Source organism: Eufriesea mexicana, unplaced genomic scaffold (genome assembly GCF_001483705.2).
Source record: "Eufriesea mexicana isolate 0111107269 unplaced genomic scaffold, ASM148370v2 scaffold167, whole genome shotgun sequence".
Classification (NCBI taxonomy): Eukaryota; Metazoa; Arthropoda; class Insecta; order Hymenoptera; family Apidae; genus Eufriesea; species Eufriesea mexicana.
The window spans coordinates 137,748-156,504 of NW_016908331.1; the positions used below are offsets into that span (position 1 = coordinate 137,748).

Sequence of the window (18,757 nt, forward strand, 5' to 3'; positions counted from 1 at the left end):
TAATCACAGTTGGATCTACTAAATCGTTTTGCTACTCGGCGTATTTTCACGAGTTTTGCTGGAAGGGGTGATAGTTTACGCAGATGGTATTGATCTTCGAAATTTTGAAATTTAAATATCAGGAGATTCGTAAATTTGTAATTTTAAAAATTTGAGAATCCGATATTTTCTTACAGGAATGAGATTGGTGAAATTTATATTCTACTGTGTAATTGAAATTTTTTATTTTATTAGGAGTTCTGTGAAGAAATAATTTATCTAAGGATCATACCTTAAAATCCTTCTGTCCCTCTGCAGTTTTTATCCAGAGCTCGAATGTGTCTAATTCAGTTTTCGATTTTAAGTGATCCAGCCATGTGTGAGGCATTCTGCATAGTGCTCGACATTCAAATAAGTAATATTAGTTTATACACACGTGCAAAAATGTACGGAAACTTTCTTAGAATTTAAAGAAATATCTTTTATTTCGCAATTTATTCCACAAAAATAATGGAAAAATATTAGAACTCACTCTGTTCCTTCCAGTTCATTTCCCTGATGGTTGTTCTTAGATGCCTATAATAAAATTTGTTCCAGTTAAAATTCCATCTTAAATTTCCTTAATTAATTCGACTATAAAAATCAATAATTAACAAAGTAAAATCATACAATGTAAAAATTACATATTTAACTTATAAAATTCGCAAAATAACGGGAGAAGAATTAATTTCACTAATTTATCTATCGTATTAAAAACGAGACTTGTAACTTTGAACTAACGTTCATTTTTCAGACAGATAACTCACTTAAATTATTATTTTGAACAATTTAATTTATTTACCGCCTTACTTTCATTCAAAATAAATTACCTCATATTTTCATTGAACCAGTTTCAACTAAAATTGATTTATTCCAGTCATTTTAAACTTTCATGATTACAGTGCTGTCTGTTTAAAGCACGATTCACATAATACCGGGGGGAAAAAGGAAAAAGATAACATTTTCATTTAATATCCGAGAGCAATCCTATTCGTTAGGGAAGTAAAGGCACCTCGGTATCAGTTCCAGGTATTTCGTCCTTATTCTTCAAGGATCTCCTCGAGAACGATGAAGAATCATTTGCTGCTATCACGTGCACCTCGTGACAAGTTCTCTTAATATTACACTCATTCGCTTCGCAGGTACCTAGAATTTCTGCTGCACACGTTTGCATTCTTGGGCACATCCATCCACGACAATGTTCATTTGTCACTTCGTTCTCTGAAAGATTACACAGGAGTAACAAATCGCGTTGTTGTTATGCGAATTACGCTCGTCACGTCAAATTAAATGCAACTTTCTTCGCAGTTTATGCAGAATGATTAATTATAATTAACCGCAATCTGCACGCGAAACGTACTAATTCGCCTTAATTTTTACCTCTCGTAATTATGCAATCCGGTGTATGTTTGCATGGTGGATTCGTGCAGTTATTTTCTGGTCTTCGTAGGAAGCATTGGTACTCTGATGGACAACCGAGATTTCGACATCTTCCAAACCACAGATTCACCTCTGCAGGAATAGTCATTTGCAATGACTAATCGTTATCAAGAAAGTTAAAAAATAATTTGTATTTGACCAGGATTTTATCGATTTGAGTTACTTTGGTCAAGAGTATTCTGTTGTATTTGGTTCTTTTGTGAAAGGATATGACGTAACTATAAAATTAATTATATAGGAATATTTAAAATATTTTTACTACTTTTAATTATCGATATTTGCAATTGATAAATTTCACAGAATTTTCTTGTTCTTATTTGTCTGCAATTATTAGCCTCTAATTAATTTATATATTATAGTAATATTCGCGTATGATATGGACGAGAAAGGAATTTTCAGAATATTATAAAATATTCATAAATCTTTAAGAACATGGAGGTCAGGTACAACGTGAACCTTTGTTCTTCCCGCAGCTTCTTAACAATTTACATGGTGGACTGGCGCAGAACGACTCCCGGAGGATGCAGTGGTTTCCTCGAGGGCACTTGAACCCTGCACAGGAAGCGGGCCCCTCGTGGTATTCCTTTCGGGACACGCATCTTGCTATCTGTTGCTCGCATTCTGATTAATACGGAATTCCTTATCAACAAGTACGTATACTCATTTAATTTTCTTAATTATTTTTAATAAATTTATTTGGCTTTTATGAATAACGCAATATTTATATTTTTACTTAAACTCTAGTGGTAGCGAAATTATTGAGTGTCTACTTGGGAAATAGTCATCTTATTACAGAATTATAAACATTTCCACCGATAAATTTCTTCCATTTATAGTTAATTCTGTTTCTATATTCAGAAAATAATCTGTAATTTATAATGCACTCACTTGCGTCCCAATGACAACGTCGAACCTTCAACATACACACGTATCCATTGGTGCACTGTACATTGTCACAGGTGGAGGGACCCTTTATAGATTCTTAAAAGACAAATTTAACATCGATTATCAACCACAATAGATTCGTTACGTTCTGACAAGGACATCAAATTTCGCAAATTATTTATTCATAATTAAAATAACATTCCTACGAAACCAAATGAGTGAACGTTATTAGAAATTAGATACATGTTTGTTTTCTCGCTTGAAATTGTAAATTTTCGTTGTAAATGAAAATTCCACGATATAGACAAAGAGCTAGCTTTCGGTAGTCCTTGAGAAATGTATATCATTCTGGAATTTCATTTCTCCTTTGTGTCGGATAACTCGAAATCTACCGTATGCCTGTTCAAAGCAACAGCTGAACGCGAATAGTTGTACAACTTGAGCACTGTTTCAGCTCGTTTATGCGATACAGAATTATATCACGGTTAATCGCGTTCTTTGTGAGCTTCGTCTCGCAGCACAATTAAATTTCAACGAGGGTGATCATCGAGACACTCACCCGTACGAGATTTGGCGCAGAACAGCATGCTGGGGCATGGGGGGTCTTTGCATCGGAATTTCCTGTGTACGCAGACATCATTCCCCTCGCAATGCATGTATGCACACCCTTTGTGATTGTTTCCATCGATAGTTTCTGCAGTCGAATATAAAATAGGTTACCAATTGAATATTATAAATATTATATTAATAATTCCTCGATTTTTCTGTCTTCTAAGCATACCACGTGCAATGACGATATAAAAATTTGTTAAATTCTTCAATAATATTTATCGTTCGAAAATTTAATAATTTTTCAAATTTCACATGCATATTTTTAGTAACTGTGAAATTAGAAAATTTTTATACAGTCATTTCGACTGATTTGGTAGTCGCAGGGTTTATCACATGCTAGTAAGAGGGTTTACGACAAAATATATTACATTTTAGAATGGCTACCATGAAATGTTTATTAGTTTGCCAGTTGTTACGCATAGAGGAGTATGAAGATTTTGATAAATCTTGTTGAAGCAAATATACCAACCTCTGTCGTCGAAATTCTGAGGACGAATCCCGGTGATCAATAGCAACAGAGCAAATAGTGTAGTACACATGAATACGACACACTTCGGTTCCATAACGTTAGGAACATGATATCGAACGTCGTTGAATGGTGACTGCACCTGAAGCGAAGCAGCTGACGCAAGTGATATGGAAAAATCGTGTTTCGATATAAGCCTCGTAACTGGAGACCTAACAGAACAATCGGTCAGAAGAGTGTATTCACTCGATTCGTATAACAATGACCGATCATTGTTTTCCTCGCAAAATACCAAAAATATTTCACATCGTCCGGGTAAAAATTTATAAATGTTATTTAAAATATATCAACAATTTTACAGTACCTCCAGAAAATTGGTAAATAGATCCAAATAAAATACGAAAAGGAATAAAACAGGAATGAGATTTCTCTGCAATTGCAAATTTTCTCTTGTATTATGTACATTTATCTAGTACATTTATCTAGTTTAAGATTGATTTACACGAAATTAAGACCTGTCTAGGTCGACCTTACCTAGCAGGAAAAATTTAAAAGAATTCAGAAACTGGAATTAATAACTTTGGTCTTTGAATCAATAATTTATCTCATTCCTATTATTGAGAGTGGTCCTGGAGTTGACTCAGTGCAGTGAACCTAGAGTCAGTTTAGAAGTGACCTTAAAGACTCAGTCGTGAACAAGCTCGTGGTAATACTCTGTTGAACTGTAACAGAGGTGAAGCATTTCTCTGTTAGAACTGTGTAATGTCTGTGTGATATCCTCTATATTAGACACATATATAATCCCAAGCTCTACTTCGCTCTTTTTTTCTTTCTTTTCAAAAAAATTCCTAGAATATTCATTTTTCTCATGCGGAAAATTTCGAAATTCCAGCGTGTTATAGCAGATTACAGGGGAAGGGGTAACTTATCGATTCTTGTTCGTGCAAATATTACTCCAGAATAGAAGGGATAGCTGTATACCATGGAATTCCGTTCAGAGCACCCAAGGGTGTTGGGATGTTGAATCTTCGAGCCTCGAGGTCGTGGAATGACTCTCGGGTCACTGAAGGAATAAGGGTTATTCCCCAGCTTCAGGCCATCGGAAAATTGAACCACCTTGAACCATCGAAGGAATCGAAGAGCATAACTTCCGTGGCCAAAGTGAAATTTCTCTCAGAGCACTCGAAGACCGATGGGATCTCGATCTTCTAAGGTCCTAAGGTCGTGCATCCTTCCTCAGGAGACCTAGAGATCTTGAGATCTCGATTTTTCCTGCTCTAGAGTCACGAGATCACTCTAATCATTGCACTTCACTTATGCAGTCTTATAATAATTCCAAATAATTTATTTAGCTTAATTATTAGTTAGGTTTCCAACTGAACTAAAGAATTATGCGATATAATATTAATTATATTTTTTATAGCGATATCTGTATCGTAGTACCTTATGAATTATTATTTAGGATGTTTATTGGTATTACAGTGCGGGAGGAAATGAAATGAAATTTGCTAGGTATTGAAAAATTATGGAAAATATTCGAACATTTATTTCTAACAGTATTGGAAAATGTGTGTTCACTGCATAAAAATATTACATTGGTCTAGCATACTGGGAAGCATATAAATTATGCATGGTCAGATAGTTAAGATAATACACATTAAACATTATCTTGCTTATAACAGGAACAATTATACTTTGTTCTTCGTTTATATCGCTCTCTAATCGCATGGATATTCGTAGCTATCGTAGTAAGCTCGTCTTAATCGAAGGATAATAATAAAAACAATAATAATATGTATTTATCGGGAAATGAATTACAGTGTCGAAGATAAACAGAGAAATCGAAGACGTATAAATTTCTTCATACCCTAACGTGACATTACGACGTGTACAGTTTATGATACACTATGTGTATAAAATTATTAAATAAGACGAGGAAATTAATTTTCGACATTTGCTTCGTGTTATGTACAGTAGGAGCAAATTATTTAAATTATTCAATTCGAATAACCGATTGCACTTACATCTCTAGGAAACGCGTTAAATAAACTCTTCGCCTAGTTTTCAAAAAAATATACATACCTACGGTACCTTAATTCGTTCTCAAGTTCGTACGATATAACCGAGTAATACCTTCAATCGTGTTAATTTTAGAACGTATATTACTCTTCGTTAAAGGACCAGACTCCTTACATCCATCAACCCTTATGCAACCCTTATATATACATCATCGAGTCGGTCTGTTAAAGCCACAATCAACTAGACATCTGTTCGATAAAATCCTATATACGTCCATGAGGAACAAAATTTCATTCTCGCATCAACAAACGTTACATCAGTTGCAATTAAACTCCATCCAACTTCGTCAAACCCTCAAGTGTATAATAAAATATCTATCCAATCCGAAGAGAAACGACGCATCGATCATGGCCGCGACTATCTATTCGAACCCCCCGAACCCCCGATTCATAGTCACCATAAATACTCTTATTGAGAATAAGTCGCCTTCTCTGCCAAATTGCTTTAACCCTTTGACTACTGTGGGCCCTTATGGGCGCTTAGAAATTTTGCGTTTGTGACACAGAGGGCGCCTAAGGACATTTAGAAATTTTGCGTTGGTGGCACGGAGGGCACCTATGAACGCTTAGAAATTTTGCGTTTGTGACACAGAGGGCACCTATAGACGCTTGACGTAGTTAGGCTTTATGACATGGAGGGCGCTTGTTTTCACAAAAATGGCGCACATCGTAACTCAATTCCTGCCGGCCGCTGCGTATCAAAATTTGCCGTAGTCAAGGGGTTAATATTACCAGAGTACAGGGATCTCTTTACTCGAGAGATACAAAAATCAAAACGTTTGACTAACTACTCCCATCAGCTCGCAGAGGCAAACCTCTATCGAGTCTCTCGAAAGAATTTCATCGAGCTCCGACTACAGATTCTTCATCGTAAATCCAATCGTTCTTATTTGACGATTCACAGACAGATCACGACGAAGTCTTCCCTCTCCGTTTCGACGAGTTGCTCCAGTTGAGAGAGCAAAGTAGTTCCTGGATCCTTGGCCAAACACGAGGAAGCGTCGTTACGCGGTGCTCTTCACTCGCAGCTGTAGCAAACCGGCCAACGCGCTCGTGAATCCGGCATTGTAATCCAACGTGACTTCCGTGTACACGTAATCCTCCCGATGGTCGTGGAACTTGTCCGCCTCGTCGGGTCCGGAGACCAGGGCGCCATACAGGATTTGAGGGTTGGGAGCGTCCTTGTCGAACTCGGGCCATCCGCAGATGGCTGGCCTGTCTGGGCAGGATGAAGCAGCGTGATGCGGTTGCTTCGGAGGATTTCGGCCCCAGCCGACCACGTAACTCCTGCCTGAGATAGGAACTGAGCTTTGGTTAATTGCGATTATAAAGAGGAAGTTGGTTCAGGTGTTTATGTTTAATTATTTTTGTGAATTTCTATAGGTATATAATCTAATCAAATTTCGAGGTCTATATTATAATAGCTTAATTAGAGATAGACTCCTATAAACTCGAGTTATATATCAATAAATTCTTTATTTTTCTTCTGTTTCAAGGTGGGAGACTTTTATTCTTTTATTGCCAGGGTTCAGTGACTCAGGGACCCTAGGGTCACCCGGCTGTCACTCTTGTCAGTCCCTAGCAGGGGTCAATAAATCACCCTTAGACGATGAGCACAGCGGTCACAATTTGTTTAATCCTTTCTCTAATACGGATGACTATAGTCACCGGCCATGAGATGCCACTTTCGCACAATTGGTAACTATAGTCACTGGCCACCAAAATCGTGTCAAAAATTAAGGCAAGTGCTATTGTTCTACTTAGCTCTCTTCGCAAAGAATTGCAAGCGCTATTGCGATGGTGGATCTTCTTTTTTCTTTTTTTATTCTTTTTCAAAAGACTTGGTCCCGAATGCTAAAGACTGCGCACACATAATGTTTACACCTTGTGCATCGTTCTAGGTGGGGCCCACCATAGCGAAAGGGTTAAACATCCACCACCATCGAAAGTCGTCGAAGCCGACACACCTCTAACAAGACATACACAACCAATAGGAAAACACGCATCCATCACTCACGACACACCCGAAGCTATAGAATCACCGAGACACAGGGGTCGAACTCAATAATCAACACAAGATACACCACGTTCAATCAGATTCGATCAAGATTATACTTACACATCACACAGTTGCGCAAGATTCAACTCGATCATTTAAAAACCTAATCAAGGCAATTTCGATCATGTTAGATTAAACCTCATCCCTTCAGCACTGTCGCAACAGCGTAACGGGCCTTACAGTGTTCGGGACCCAACAATTTTATTGACATAATTACTAATATATTATTTTTTAATTTTATACTGTTTCGGTGAGCATGGATAATCGAGGTTCCACTGAACCAAGCTATTATTCTGTTTCATTCTATGCTTTTATCGGTATATGGGTGTTTCCGTAAAGCGGAGCAAGGATCTGGTTCGTCGAGTCGATCTGCACAATTTTCTACTAAGTCGTGTATCATAGCAAGCTTACCACCCCCTCCCAGCATATAGTAAATTTGTTGTTCCGCAAATTCACGATATTCCTGCGGGTCGCCGATATCGGGCGAGTCGGCCGCCTCCAGGCAAACGAACGCGACGTTCGCCGCGTGGCAGAGGGTGCCGAACTTGTCGATATAGAGTAATCCCTTCGGTGTACGTTTTTGTTGGCGCACCGAGAAATCGCAAAAAGCTCGCGCCGCGTTCTGATATTCCGGCTGTCCTGTCATCTGGGCCAATAGAACCTGTCAAACCAACGAAAACATCGACCTTAATTCATCGTGTATAGAATATTCCTCCTTCTTTAATTCTACATCAATATTTCATTCATTTTTCTCGAATTCTATTAAGACAGCCACGTTTAGAATAAATTTGTCCTAATTTAACACTAGATTTACGAAACCCGTCAATTTGACGGAAGGGTTGCTCCAATTATACGATGGTAACAGATTTAGTTAACTTATATTAAGACTGTTAATATAATGTATAATTGTTTTTAAATTAAACTAATCGTTAAAAAGAAAAGGCAGGTGGTTTCCGTTACCTGTCAATTTGACAGGTGTCCTTAGAAATAGGTATACAGGTGACGTTCGTAAACCTAGTGTTAAGCGAGAAAAGAATAGTACAAATGGAAAAGTAAAATTGTAATAATTTGTCAAAATAGGAATTCCTCGCTGATTATAATTAAATAATATTGCAATTAAAATATAATTTAAGAGAAAAAGGGAATATCTCTCTTCTATTCTCTCATTTCTCGTTACTTCGGGAGACCTGATTGAATTCACCTGAACGCCAGCGACCTTCTTGTTGTAAAAGAATTCGTTCGGCCTTTCTTTGAGATGGAAATGCTGGTAATGATGCTCGGCATCCTCGAGGTACATCGTGTCGTTCGTCGCCTTGAACAACCACACGGCTGCCCATGCTAACTCGTCGCCATAGTCGGTGCTTTCGTAATACTGAGCTGCTCCACGGATCGCCTCGTGATAAAGGCCTCGATATCTACTGGCAAACTTGTACAGTTCCTTTGCGTGTTTCAAGCATTTGGTACTGTATTCCGGGTCGTGGTTTCGAAAGACGATGCTGGACGCCGCGAGGGCAGCCGCGGTTTCGCCTGCCAGATCTGAGCCTGCAAACATTGCGAGTATTACTATTATTACCACGGTAGTTTAGCAAGCATAGCAATGTACTTGTAAATAGTCTTCGATCTAGAAAATCATCGAATGGTAGATCTAAGTATCTTTTTACTCGAGCAGTATTTATTGGAATTTTTTAAATATTAGTAGCGTTGTTTATTTATGGTTTCCCTTGGTTCCTAACTTCGTTCGAAGCACTGCGGTAAATGCCAGTTCGAGTTGTATCTTATCGATCACGTATGGAATTATTTAAGAGTCGAAGGAGGAAGAAATATAAGAGACGCGAAACGGTGAAATCTTAGAAAGAGCATGGCACAGAATAGGAAACGAGATTAAGAAATTAATAAGATTCTTAACGATACCCCGAGTAATAAATATTTTAAATAAAATGTTACTTTTTGGGTAATTGTTAATTCTTCGATCTAAGATATAGCGTCGAACAAATAATATCAAAATTTTCACACTGTTCTGTAATTATTGGCAACCAGGTTCGTTTACTCCCTTTCATAAATTTCAAAGGCGAGGCAAAATCAGAATACGAGGAAATTTTCTATTCAATTTTCCATGTAAAAAGATAGGCGTGCTTGATATTTTATATGGCTTTAGAAATTCACACTGTACAGTTTAAATAAATATTTCAGAATGTTTCGCTGTCAGACAAGTTGAACAGCGACGAGAAACGCAACTCCGGTGATATACGTTTGACGAAAGTTTTCTGCAAAATTATGAACTTTCGGTAAATGCACATTACACTGGTTGCTCTCACGAAACTAGCAACTCCCATGAAACCCACTCATTATGTTCCCTGTTTCATTCAAAGTTAATAACAAGTAGTATATCTGTGACATACAGGATCTCAGGCAGATTTTCCCCAAAAGGAACCGGAAAATCCTTGATTCTTTCTGCACATAGTATCAAGCTCTCAAAATTAAATAATATCTATATAATTAGATCTACTTGGAAAGTATGTATCTAGGTGGCCGAAGATTATATTCTAGTCGATGGACGAACAAAGAATGATATTTCTCGTATTAAAAAGAGAGTGCGATGTACTTTGGTCGTAAAAAAATTGATTCGCGAATTAAAATATTTTGCAGCTTCTTAAAAATATAATAAAATAACAGATCGCATAACTGAACAAAACGTATGAAGAAAAGTCGTGTAAAAGCGCGAAAGGGGGTAATAAATATCGTATCGTCGTACCAGGATGTTCAGGATCGATTTTGTAGGCAGGTCTGGTGGTGTTCAGTTCTTCAGGCCTTCCCCAGAAAGTATGGTCCAGAGAAAAGTCACCAACTTGTCCGTAAAAAACGTACTCGCTCACGTGGCATTTGATGAAATAATCTGTGGCCCATTTGATGGCTTCGCGAAGCTCGTCTAGTTGGCCAGCCGCGTTGTAAGCTTCTGGCCAACTGACGGCACCCCATGCCAGCAGTGTGGTCGTCGACGCCATTGTGAAGCCGAACTTCACGAAATCGCCAGCTAAAATTGTTTATAATCATAAAATCACTATCACGATATTTAATCGTACGCTAAATCAACATAAATTTTCGGAGATCTATCTATGAACATCCGATTCAGCGAAAAAGCCTTCGAGTGCAAAGTTTTAACCATACTCTGACATAGTATAGTAGACTCTATGTTCTTTAATTGTGTATTTATTTGAAATGTAGAAGATAGAGGTCAAGGTATATATATGTGTTCAAATATCTTTTTCATTTATTGTAATTGGTATATAGTTTCTAACTACCATCGTAGTAGCCTCCTGTCAAATCTTCCCCGTTCAGACCTCGATCGTCTAGCGCTGAGTCCCCTCTCCATGGGATTCGATTGTTCTCCGGCAGCTTCCCCGATCGTTGCGCCTCGTAAAACAAAAGCGAAAGCTCCAGGACACGAGCATAGTCGTTCTCGTCCTCGATGGGTTTCACGTAGTACGGTGGGTTCGCGTTTATCGTGTCGATCAAGGCTATCGATGCTATCGCCACAGTCTGTAACGTGAGCCAATTATTGAATTACGTGTTTCACGTAACCGAGTGAGATAGGTGTACATGATTGCTCATCAGTATCAATGGCAACGTGTAACTCTTTTTTCCCTTTTTTTTTTTATTAAGAAAAACGATATTCTTTTCCTACTAGGAAATAACGATATGCTTCTCTTCTTCCATGAAATTTCTGAAATTTCTTTATTCTCGTTTTTTATTTTAATTCTATTTATTATAATTAATATTCTATTAATATATATTCTATTAATTGTACATTTATGTAGAGATTTAGGGGGGACTGTCAATTTTGAAGCATACATGGAATATTTTTGCTTGTTTAATTTTTATTTGTTCGTCGTTCATCGATTTCTTACAAGTTCGATTTTATTTTGAATTTTGTTCGGTAAAAAGAAGATTTATATTCATAATTGGCGATTCGAGGAATAACGTTTCGCGAATAAACTTCTACGGCAGGGGTCGTGGGAAACTTGTTATTGGAAACGTCGAACTCCACGAGCTCTAAGGGAAAGTACTTTCCACCGAATTTCATGAAACTGACATGTTCTCACCGCGGAGTTATGACGAAACCACGAAGTATGACTGCAATAAATCCGCAGGGCACGTACACGTGTTGTACGTGACGGACTTTGGTAGAGGCCACCTAAGAAGCGACAGCTAAACTTTCGTTATGACCTTAGGTAGTCGATAGAAGAGAAATATTCGTGGCGATGCCACTCCTCTCTTCGATTCAATTGCCGCAGAATGCTCGATTTTTATCGATATTTATTTATGGGAAAGGTTTAACCGTGGAGAAATATAAACTGTCGGAGATAACGTGTTTTATTGTGTTCGGAGTTTATAGATCAACGTTTTGTCGCTTCTATTATTCCCTTAAGTACCCTGTTTTATCTCACTTACTTTTATTTACCTTCCCTTTGTTTAACTAAGGTTAGATTCATTTTTAATTTTTATCATTTTAATTCAACGCCATATTAATTGTAAAAATCCTTTCCTATCTCGGTTGATGTTATTCGTATTTGAAAATCTTTTATTATTAACATATGACAGTTAAATAAATAATATACAAAAATATCCTAAGTACAACAAATAAATAATTTTCTCGCGAAGTTTCATTTCCTATATTCCAGAATAAATAATGATTGCCGGTAAATATTGACTGAATTACATCGACATGGTTTGCTCACCATCAAATGAAACATTTCATTTGTCAAATAAATAATATTCCTCCAACACTACTGTTATTATTAAAAATGTAATTCCATGCATTCAAATTTGAATTTTCTTATGAAAAAGAACTCTTTTCTGAATTATCCGAACGAATTGACGAAAATATGAAAAATTCGACGCCATTTAAAATTAATAACAAAACTCGTGTAGTATTCAAACAGTACACCAAGATCATTTAATCATCTTCATTCTGTTATCTTCCTCATTCTACTCTTCTCAAAAAAAAGAATTCCAAAAGTATGAATATAAACACGAGGTACCAAAATGGCGCGAAATTTCGTTAATCGATGGAGCAATTTTGAAATGCAAGGATTCCGGATTCGTGAGAAGTTTGAGGAACTCTCGGCGGTACTCGGCGCGGAACACAAGCGTAAAAGTGACGTTTATAAACGTCGATAGGGTTCCGTGACATCGATGGGGAATAAAATTCCGCGCTCATATCGGCGATATCAGCGGGTCTGTACGTGAAATGAGTTTGGAACCGCGTTTGGTACGACGTGTTCCACGTAGAGCCAAGGCGTTACGTTCTTTCCAGGAAATTCTCAAGGTTCGTCGACCATGTAATATCTGTATGACAAACGCCAATACCCAGCGCAAACACCGAGCTTATTGTAAACTCGTGTCCCAGCATTTTTACCACGGCGACCAACGGCGAAATTTGTCCACACGCGGCTCGCTGCTATGGCGGACTTTAATATTTGCGATCTTACGCGGGGATATGGTCGCGAACGCGGGAACGTGGTACAGCGTGGTTTAATGTTCTTTGGTACACGCGAGTTTCTGCGGTTCTCGTGTAATAGGAGAAGTAGAGGGTTCTAGGTTCCCATATTTTTTCCTTCCTTTTTCATTTTGTATAGGATGGCCAGGCCGAAAGTTTCTTAACTAACTGTACGAAAATACTGAAGTCCTTAATATTATTATTATTAACCCTTTGAGGTCTGGCCGAAAGTTTCTTAACAGACTGTATGAAAGCACTGGAGTCTTTAATATTATTATTATTAACCCTTTGAGGTGACCCTTGATCGCCATTTGTTGTAATGTTATATTTTAAATAATGGATAGCAGACGATAGCTATAGTGAGAATAATTAATCATAAAATAATGCTACGAAATAATTCTATGCGTTCATTTCTCACGTAGACACGTGCTTTTCTCTTTCTATTTTGGGGTAAAAAGTATCAGCAAGCTTACAAAAATGTAAGGAAAGATTCGAATTCCTGTTTCTTTGCAACGAGAAGATATGAGAGTGTAAAGGGTTAGGTGCTTTCATTTTTGTCTTATTGCTATATTTATTTCGTCTGAATCGTGTCATTTTAATTTAGGAAGTTACGTATACAGTGTATAGTCCGTGTTCGATGTATCAGCTTTTTGGATTTTTGCGTGTAAATTATGCTCTAGGTCTAACTGGGTTAAATGCGGTCATTCCAGTGATTAAATACGGTATCAAGTCCTTTCTTTTCGCGTTCTTCGTAGTTCTCCTTATCTCTTCTTATTTGTTGTTGTCATTGTTACGTGAGCTTTGTCTCGCGGCTGAGAGGAACCCTTTAGGATAGACATCTTACCCGAAATATCCGGAAAGAAGTTAATAATTATTTGCATTAAAGTGATCGATATTTCGCTTCTAAAAATTCTGTTGAATTATTTTTTAACAGACTTATTTCGTGTCTTCTGTTATTCCGTTTATGGTATCTCGAAAAGCTGATTTTCTTCTTTTGCTTCATTTTATCCGATGACCTCTTTTACGTGTCTGCAACGACATAGGACAGGCTTTATTCATTGCGGAATTTTCCAAAAATTTCTGACCAAGCAGAGACTATAAACCATATACAAAGTATACATTCAATTAGGACTGAATTAAATTCGTCATTTAATTACATAGACCTATGTACCATTAAACGACATATATTCACTTTCCTAAAGCAAGATTTCCAAGTTAAGAGTGTATCGAATTTTTAAAATGTAAAATCTGGGAGACTAGAGAAATTATGAAATATCCAGCGATGGAAATAAATAATATTCGAAGATGAAGGAATTATATTAATCAATGCTTTCTCTAATTGGAATGTACGCGAGAGCAATCCCGTTCGAAGGACGATCCCATCAGACAACAAGAATGCAGACTCGCGTGATGGTAATACACGTCTGCCTAGTAAGACATGGGGACCGGAAGTCGGTGTCCCGGCCGCTACTTCCGGCCACACAAAGGAGTCTACGGCTCGTCAATGTCAGGGATTCGCAATGATCGAACGAGGGAAAATTCGATTTCTCGAGACTTACGACCTATATCATATCGACAGACGTCTGATAAAGAATTAGGAAATTATATTAAGATTCTTCGAAGTTGTGCAGAATTAATGCATTATTCATTTAACTTCGAGTAACTTCTTGTAACGTTATCTTTATCGAGGAACGCTGAAACTGAATAGCTGATATCAAGTAAAAGTGCCATAATATATTCATACCTATTTACGCGTTATACGATTATCCTTATCCTTTTTCTTTTTACAGCTTTATAACTTTTAGCGCTATTAAAATATATTTTATTATATTTTAAATGCAGCTGAATAATTTTTCTATATTTATACTACATTTCGTAGTATTCTTTAATGCTTCTATACTTCATTTATACCACGAACCGTTTCTAAAAATAATTCCCAAAATTTTTACAGTTGTCAAAATATTATATATCGTATATTTTACTATTTTACTATATTTATACAATATTATATTTTAATATTCAGATATGACTGACAAATCGGTATTTTTATCAATTTTTATTTATCCGAACGCAATTTTAAGCTCGTGAAATAAAAATCAGGGAATCATGTTCAGGGATATAATAAGTGAGCCTGCTTTAACATTTAACGTCTGCTTTAAAGGCCGTCGGACGGATTAAAAGTTAATAGACTAAAAGTTCACGAGAACTAGTTTCTCGAAGCTGCGAGTGAGCCATCCGCTCTCGACGAAGATGAAACGAATGTGCCAGGTTTTTCGGCATGAGATTTCACGCGGGTCGATTCGTACGCGTTGCATCGCGCAATGATAAGTATTCAAAACGATGTCTCGCGTCGGCATCTTGCTCGATGAGCAAGCATACGTGTATCGTGCGTTCGTTAAGAGTCGAAAAGACATGACGTAACACGTGACGATGGAAACGAATCTATGATGCGTGGCGAAATATTATCTAATCGAGACATTTGGCAGAGAAGACACACGCCATTTCGAACGGTTTATTGAAATATCCGTCACCTAACTGTGTGAACCATGGTCATTTGCATATATTCTTTTGCATCAAAGTACCGAGAATTATTTCACAGAAAAGTTGGAATATCATGGTGATAATCCAGACTTTGAAACATATTTTTGCATTCCCTATATTTAGGCAAATAATCGTCTTAATCGTAATTAAAATGGACACCGTATATAGTAAACGTTAATTTCTTCTTTTAATTATATACGATATGAGTTTGTTTAAATATCTGTAACAATTTGAATTAATTACTGCATTTTGTACGAAACCTAGACTGGTATAGGTTTAACAGCTTCATTTCGTTATGACAGGTTAGTGTCACACATGCGTGGTTCTTCGTCTCCTGATCGCATAAATAAATTAAACGTACTCTGAATAATTTAGTTACAGACTAGCACGAGATGTCGACCTATGTTTACCAGCACGGAATTTCCAAAATTCCTCGTGTGACCATTTCGTCCATACCAGTACGTCCTCTGACTTCCACTATCTTCGTTTCTAAGGTCTGCCAGGAACTCTTAGCAGTAAGTATACTAGCAGACATCGAACGAAATACGCTTTACTTTCTTTTTCTTTTATCCTCCTTTATTTACTTTCCCTCTTCCTTCTCTTTTACGTTACAGTAACACATTATGTGACACGCTCGGTTTACCTAATTAGCATATCCTATGACTCAGACATTTGTTCGTCTAACTCTACATTCTAAGAATTATTGCACCGCCTTATACATTTTTGACTTTGGAACGTGCACTTCTGCAAGACTGTGCATCTTCAAATTTCAAATTTCCCGGTTCACGATGTGAGATTAAATACATGATTATGATTTTTCAGAATGTGACGTGTGGAGGATTTGCAAATGAATTTTTGAGTCACTGTATGCACACTGATTAACGTAACGAATTGTGCATAATTAATTAAGATTGTTATAAGAAAATACGAGTAAAGTAGTGATTAGCTTTTAGGATTGGTGTCTTATCAAAGTTATTACGATCGTGAAAATTAATATTGCAAGATGGTACGTGTCATAAAATAAAAATTCCTTTGCTCTTTAGAGCTTCCTAGGAATTTTATCTCGATATTTTCTCAATTTTATTCGTGACCGGAGCACGATCGATACGTATAGTTTCGAAGCTACCAGACATCATAAAACACGCGACATTATCAGTGTCACTTAACCCCTGAGGAAGGTAACTGCTGTATATGAAAAAATGTCAACGATTTATCATAGTCACTTTTCATAAATTGTCAATCAATGACAACGATAATTTTTAGCAGAGGAAAAATTAATATCGTGGTAGGAACACTAGCCAAAATTAACACTAACACTTTTGCCTTATTATTGCTCTTTTATTTTCATTTTCTTAGGCATATCTAGTATGATGAGTCTTAATATAAAATATTTACGAATTAATATAAATACTCGGATTTGAGAAGCTTATATTTGGCACCTATACTTTATTTGTAATAATTACCTGTTATTAGTTATATTTAATTTATTTTGTATTTATTTTTCTTCCGAATTTAGTTTTTAATTTATTCCCCTATTTAAATACAAATTATTAATCATTTCATTTCATTTACATAAATACTGATGTCGAGTGAATGCAAGTTACTATATCGATCTAATTGCAGGGATACGTCGATCGAGAAGCATAAGAACAGTGATTAGATATCACCAAGACTACATATAACTGGGCAAACCTATTCTAATAATACACAAATTCTATCAGTAAAATGTTTCTCGCTTCATCTTAATATTTCTACGTTATTTGAACGTTTGATTAGCATAACGCATTAATGACAGCTGACGTACTGCCATAACTCTGTGTGATTAAACTAAGGCTAGAAAAATCAATCGCCAGCGATTCTAAGAAATAGAAAATTGCCTAAATAGACTTTGATTGATACTGATAAATTGTACCGAGTATACACAGGTGTCAATTCTTGTTTGACAGTACATAGCCATTTTTGTTTGCTCCCTACTTTAGGATCCTGGTAAAATTATCGATCGCAAATGCGTTAATATAGGAGACAGAGAATGATCACTCACCGTGACACAGATGAACGCGTTCAGCTCCATCCTCGATCTTCCCACAACTCTTTCTGTGGGACCACGAGCAACTGTCAATCACCTTTTCGCGGCGTTTGCCAGGATCAATGTGAAACGCATGTCGGGATGTCGCATGTCGATCGTTCACGTGCGCCTCTTCCTCATCGATGGTTCCAGGTTCCGTGAAATCCCTTTCTTAATCGCGTGAAGTTTCGTTCCTCGTTTGCTATATCTTCGACCTTGAAAACCTCTCTGTGATCTTATCAACGATCTCAGTAATCGTAGTAGTTTCAGTAATCGCAGTAATTTGATCAAATAGAGGATTGAATTTGATCGATGTCGTTATTCTTCTATGGTGGATCACGATGATGGATCATTTAATTGGTCGCGTTGATTTCGCGTATCATCGTCCACTGATCCTGTAACGTTTGAGAGAGGGAATTATAAAATTGAAAGCGATCTTCGATAATTGTGCAGGAAATTTTCTTAAGGATATTTGAAAATAATTTTTTAAGATATTTTTCAGTATTGGTGAGACTAAGATGGTTGATAAGTCTACTGATTGCTATGTGACGTTAGAATAAGTGCAAATATGTATTTTGCCTCTTGATCTTTACGCGAGAATAAATTTTTCTCTTCTCTAATTGACAGCAAATTTGCGATCGTTTTGATCTACATGCATTGTAATTCGCTGAATATCTCGTGTGTAATGTTTCGTTAGGTGTCTCAGAGGAATATTCGCTGAACAAGTTTCGATATTGGATCATAATCTTCGTAGAGACATCGAATTACAGTTGCGGTCACAAACAAACTTTATTTACTACGATTTCGGATTGGATCTCAGTGAAACGACGAATAACAAAATATTTACCATGCTAGGTATATTGAGAAATATGTGTCGAAGAAAAGTCTATTTAGTAGAAACATTCCTTGGTACCGTCTTAAATTATTTATTTACTTTCCCATCTTCGGCCAATTTATTTTTTCCTCTGCAAAGGAATTAATTTAACCAATTCACATTACGAAATTTACACTCCACGAAATCTCTGAATACTCCTAATAGATTACACACTCGAGAGATAATATTAAAAAATTCATTTTCGAAGGAATTAATTTTTTA

The 18,757-nt window shown here is 36.8% G+C and overlaps 2 protein-coding genes across 2 annotated transcripts; both read right to left on the reverse strand.

Annotated features, from left to right (window-relative positions):
* Positions 1-1,012: 1,012 nt before the first annotated feature.
* On the reverse strand, positions 1,013-3,518 carry LOC108555232 (spore coat protein SP96). Its single transcript, XM_017910788.1, has 6 exons — positions 3,425-3,518; positions 2,903-3,037; positions 2,347-2,439; positions 1,915-2,079; positions 1,399-1,530; positions 1,013-1,239 (listed from the first exon to the last, which is right to left on the reverse strand). The coding sequence occupies exons 1-6, from the start codon at positions 3,516-3,518 to the stop codon at positions 1,013-1,015; spliced, it is 846 nt and encodes a 281-aa protein (XP_017766277.1).
* Positions 3,519-5,406: 1,888 nt separating this feature from the next.
* LOC108555250 (endoglucanase E-4) lies at positions 5,407-18,052 on the reverse strand. Its single transcript, XM_017910810.1, has 6 exons — positions 17,638-18,052; positions 10,858-11,095; positions 10,311-10,589; positions 8,760-9,100; positions 7,970-8,219; positions 5,407-6,790 (listed from the first exon to the last, which is right to left on the reverse strand). The coding sequence occupies exons 1-6, from the start codon at positions 17,665-17,667 to the stop codon at positions 6,504-6,506; spliced, it is 1,425 nt and encodes a 474-aa protein (XP_017766299.1). The 5' UTR covers positions 17,668-18,052; the 3' UTR covers positions 5,407-6,503.
* Between the last annotated feature and the right edge of the window lie 705 nt (positions 18,053-18,757).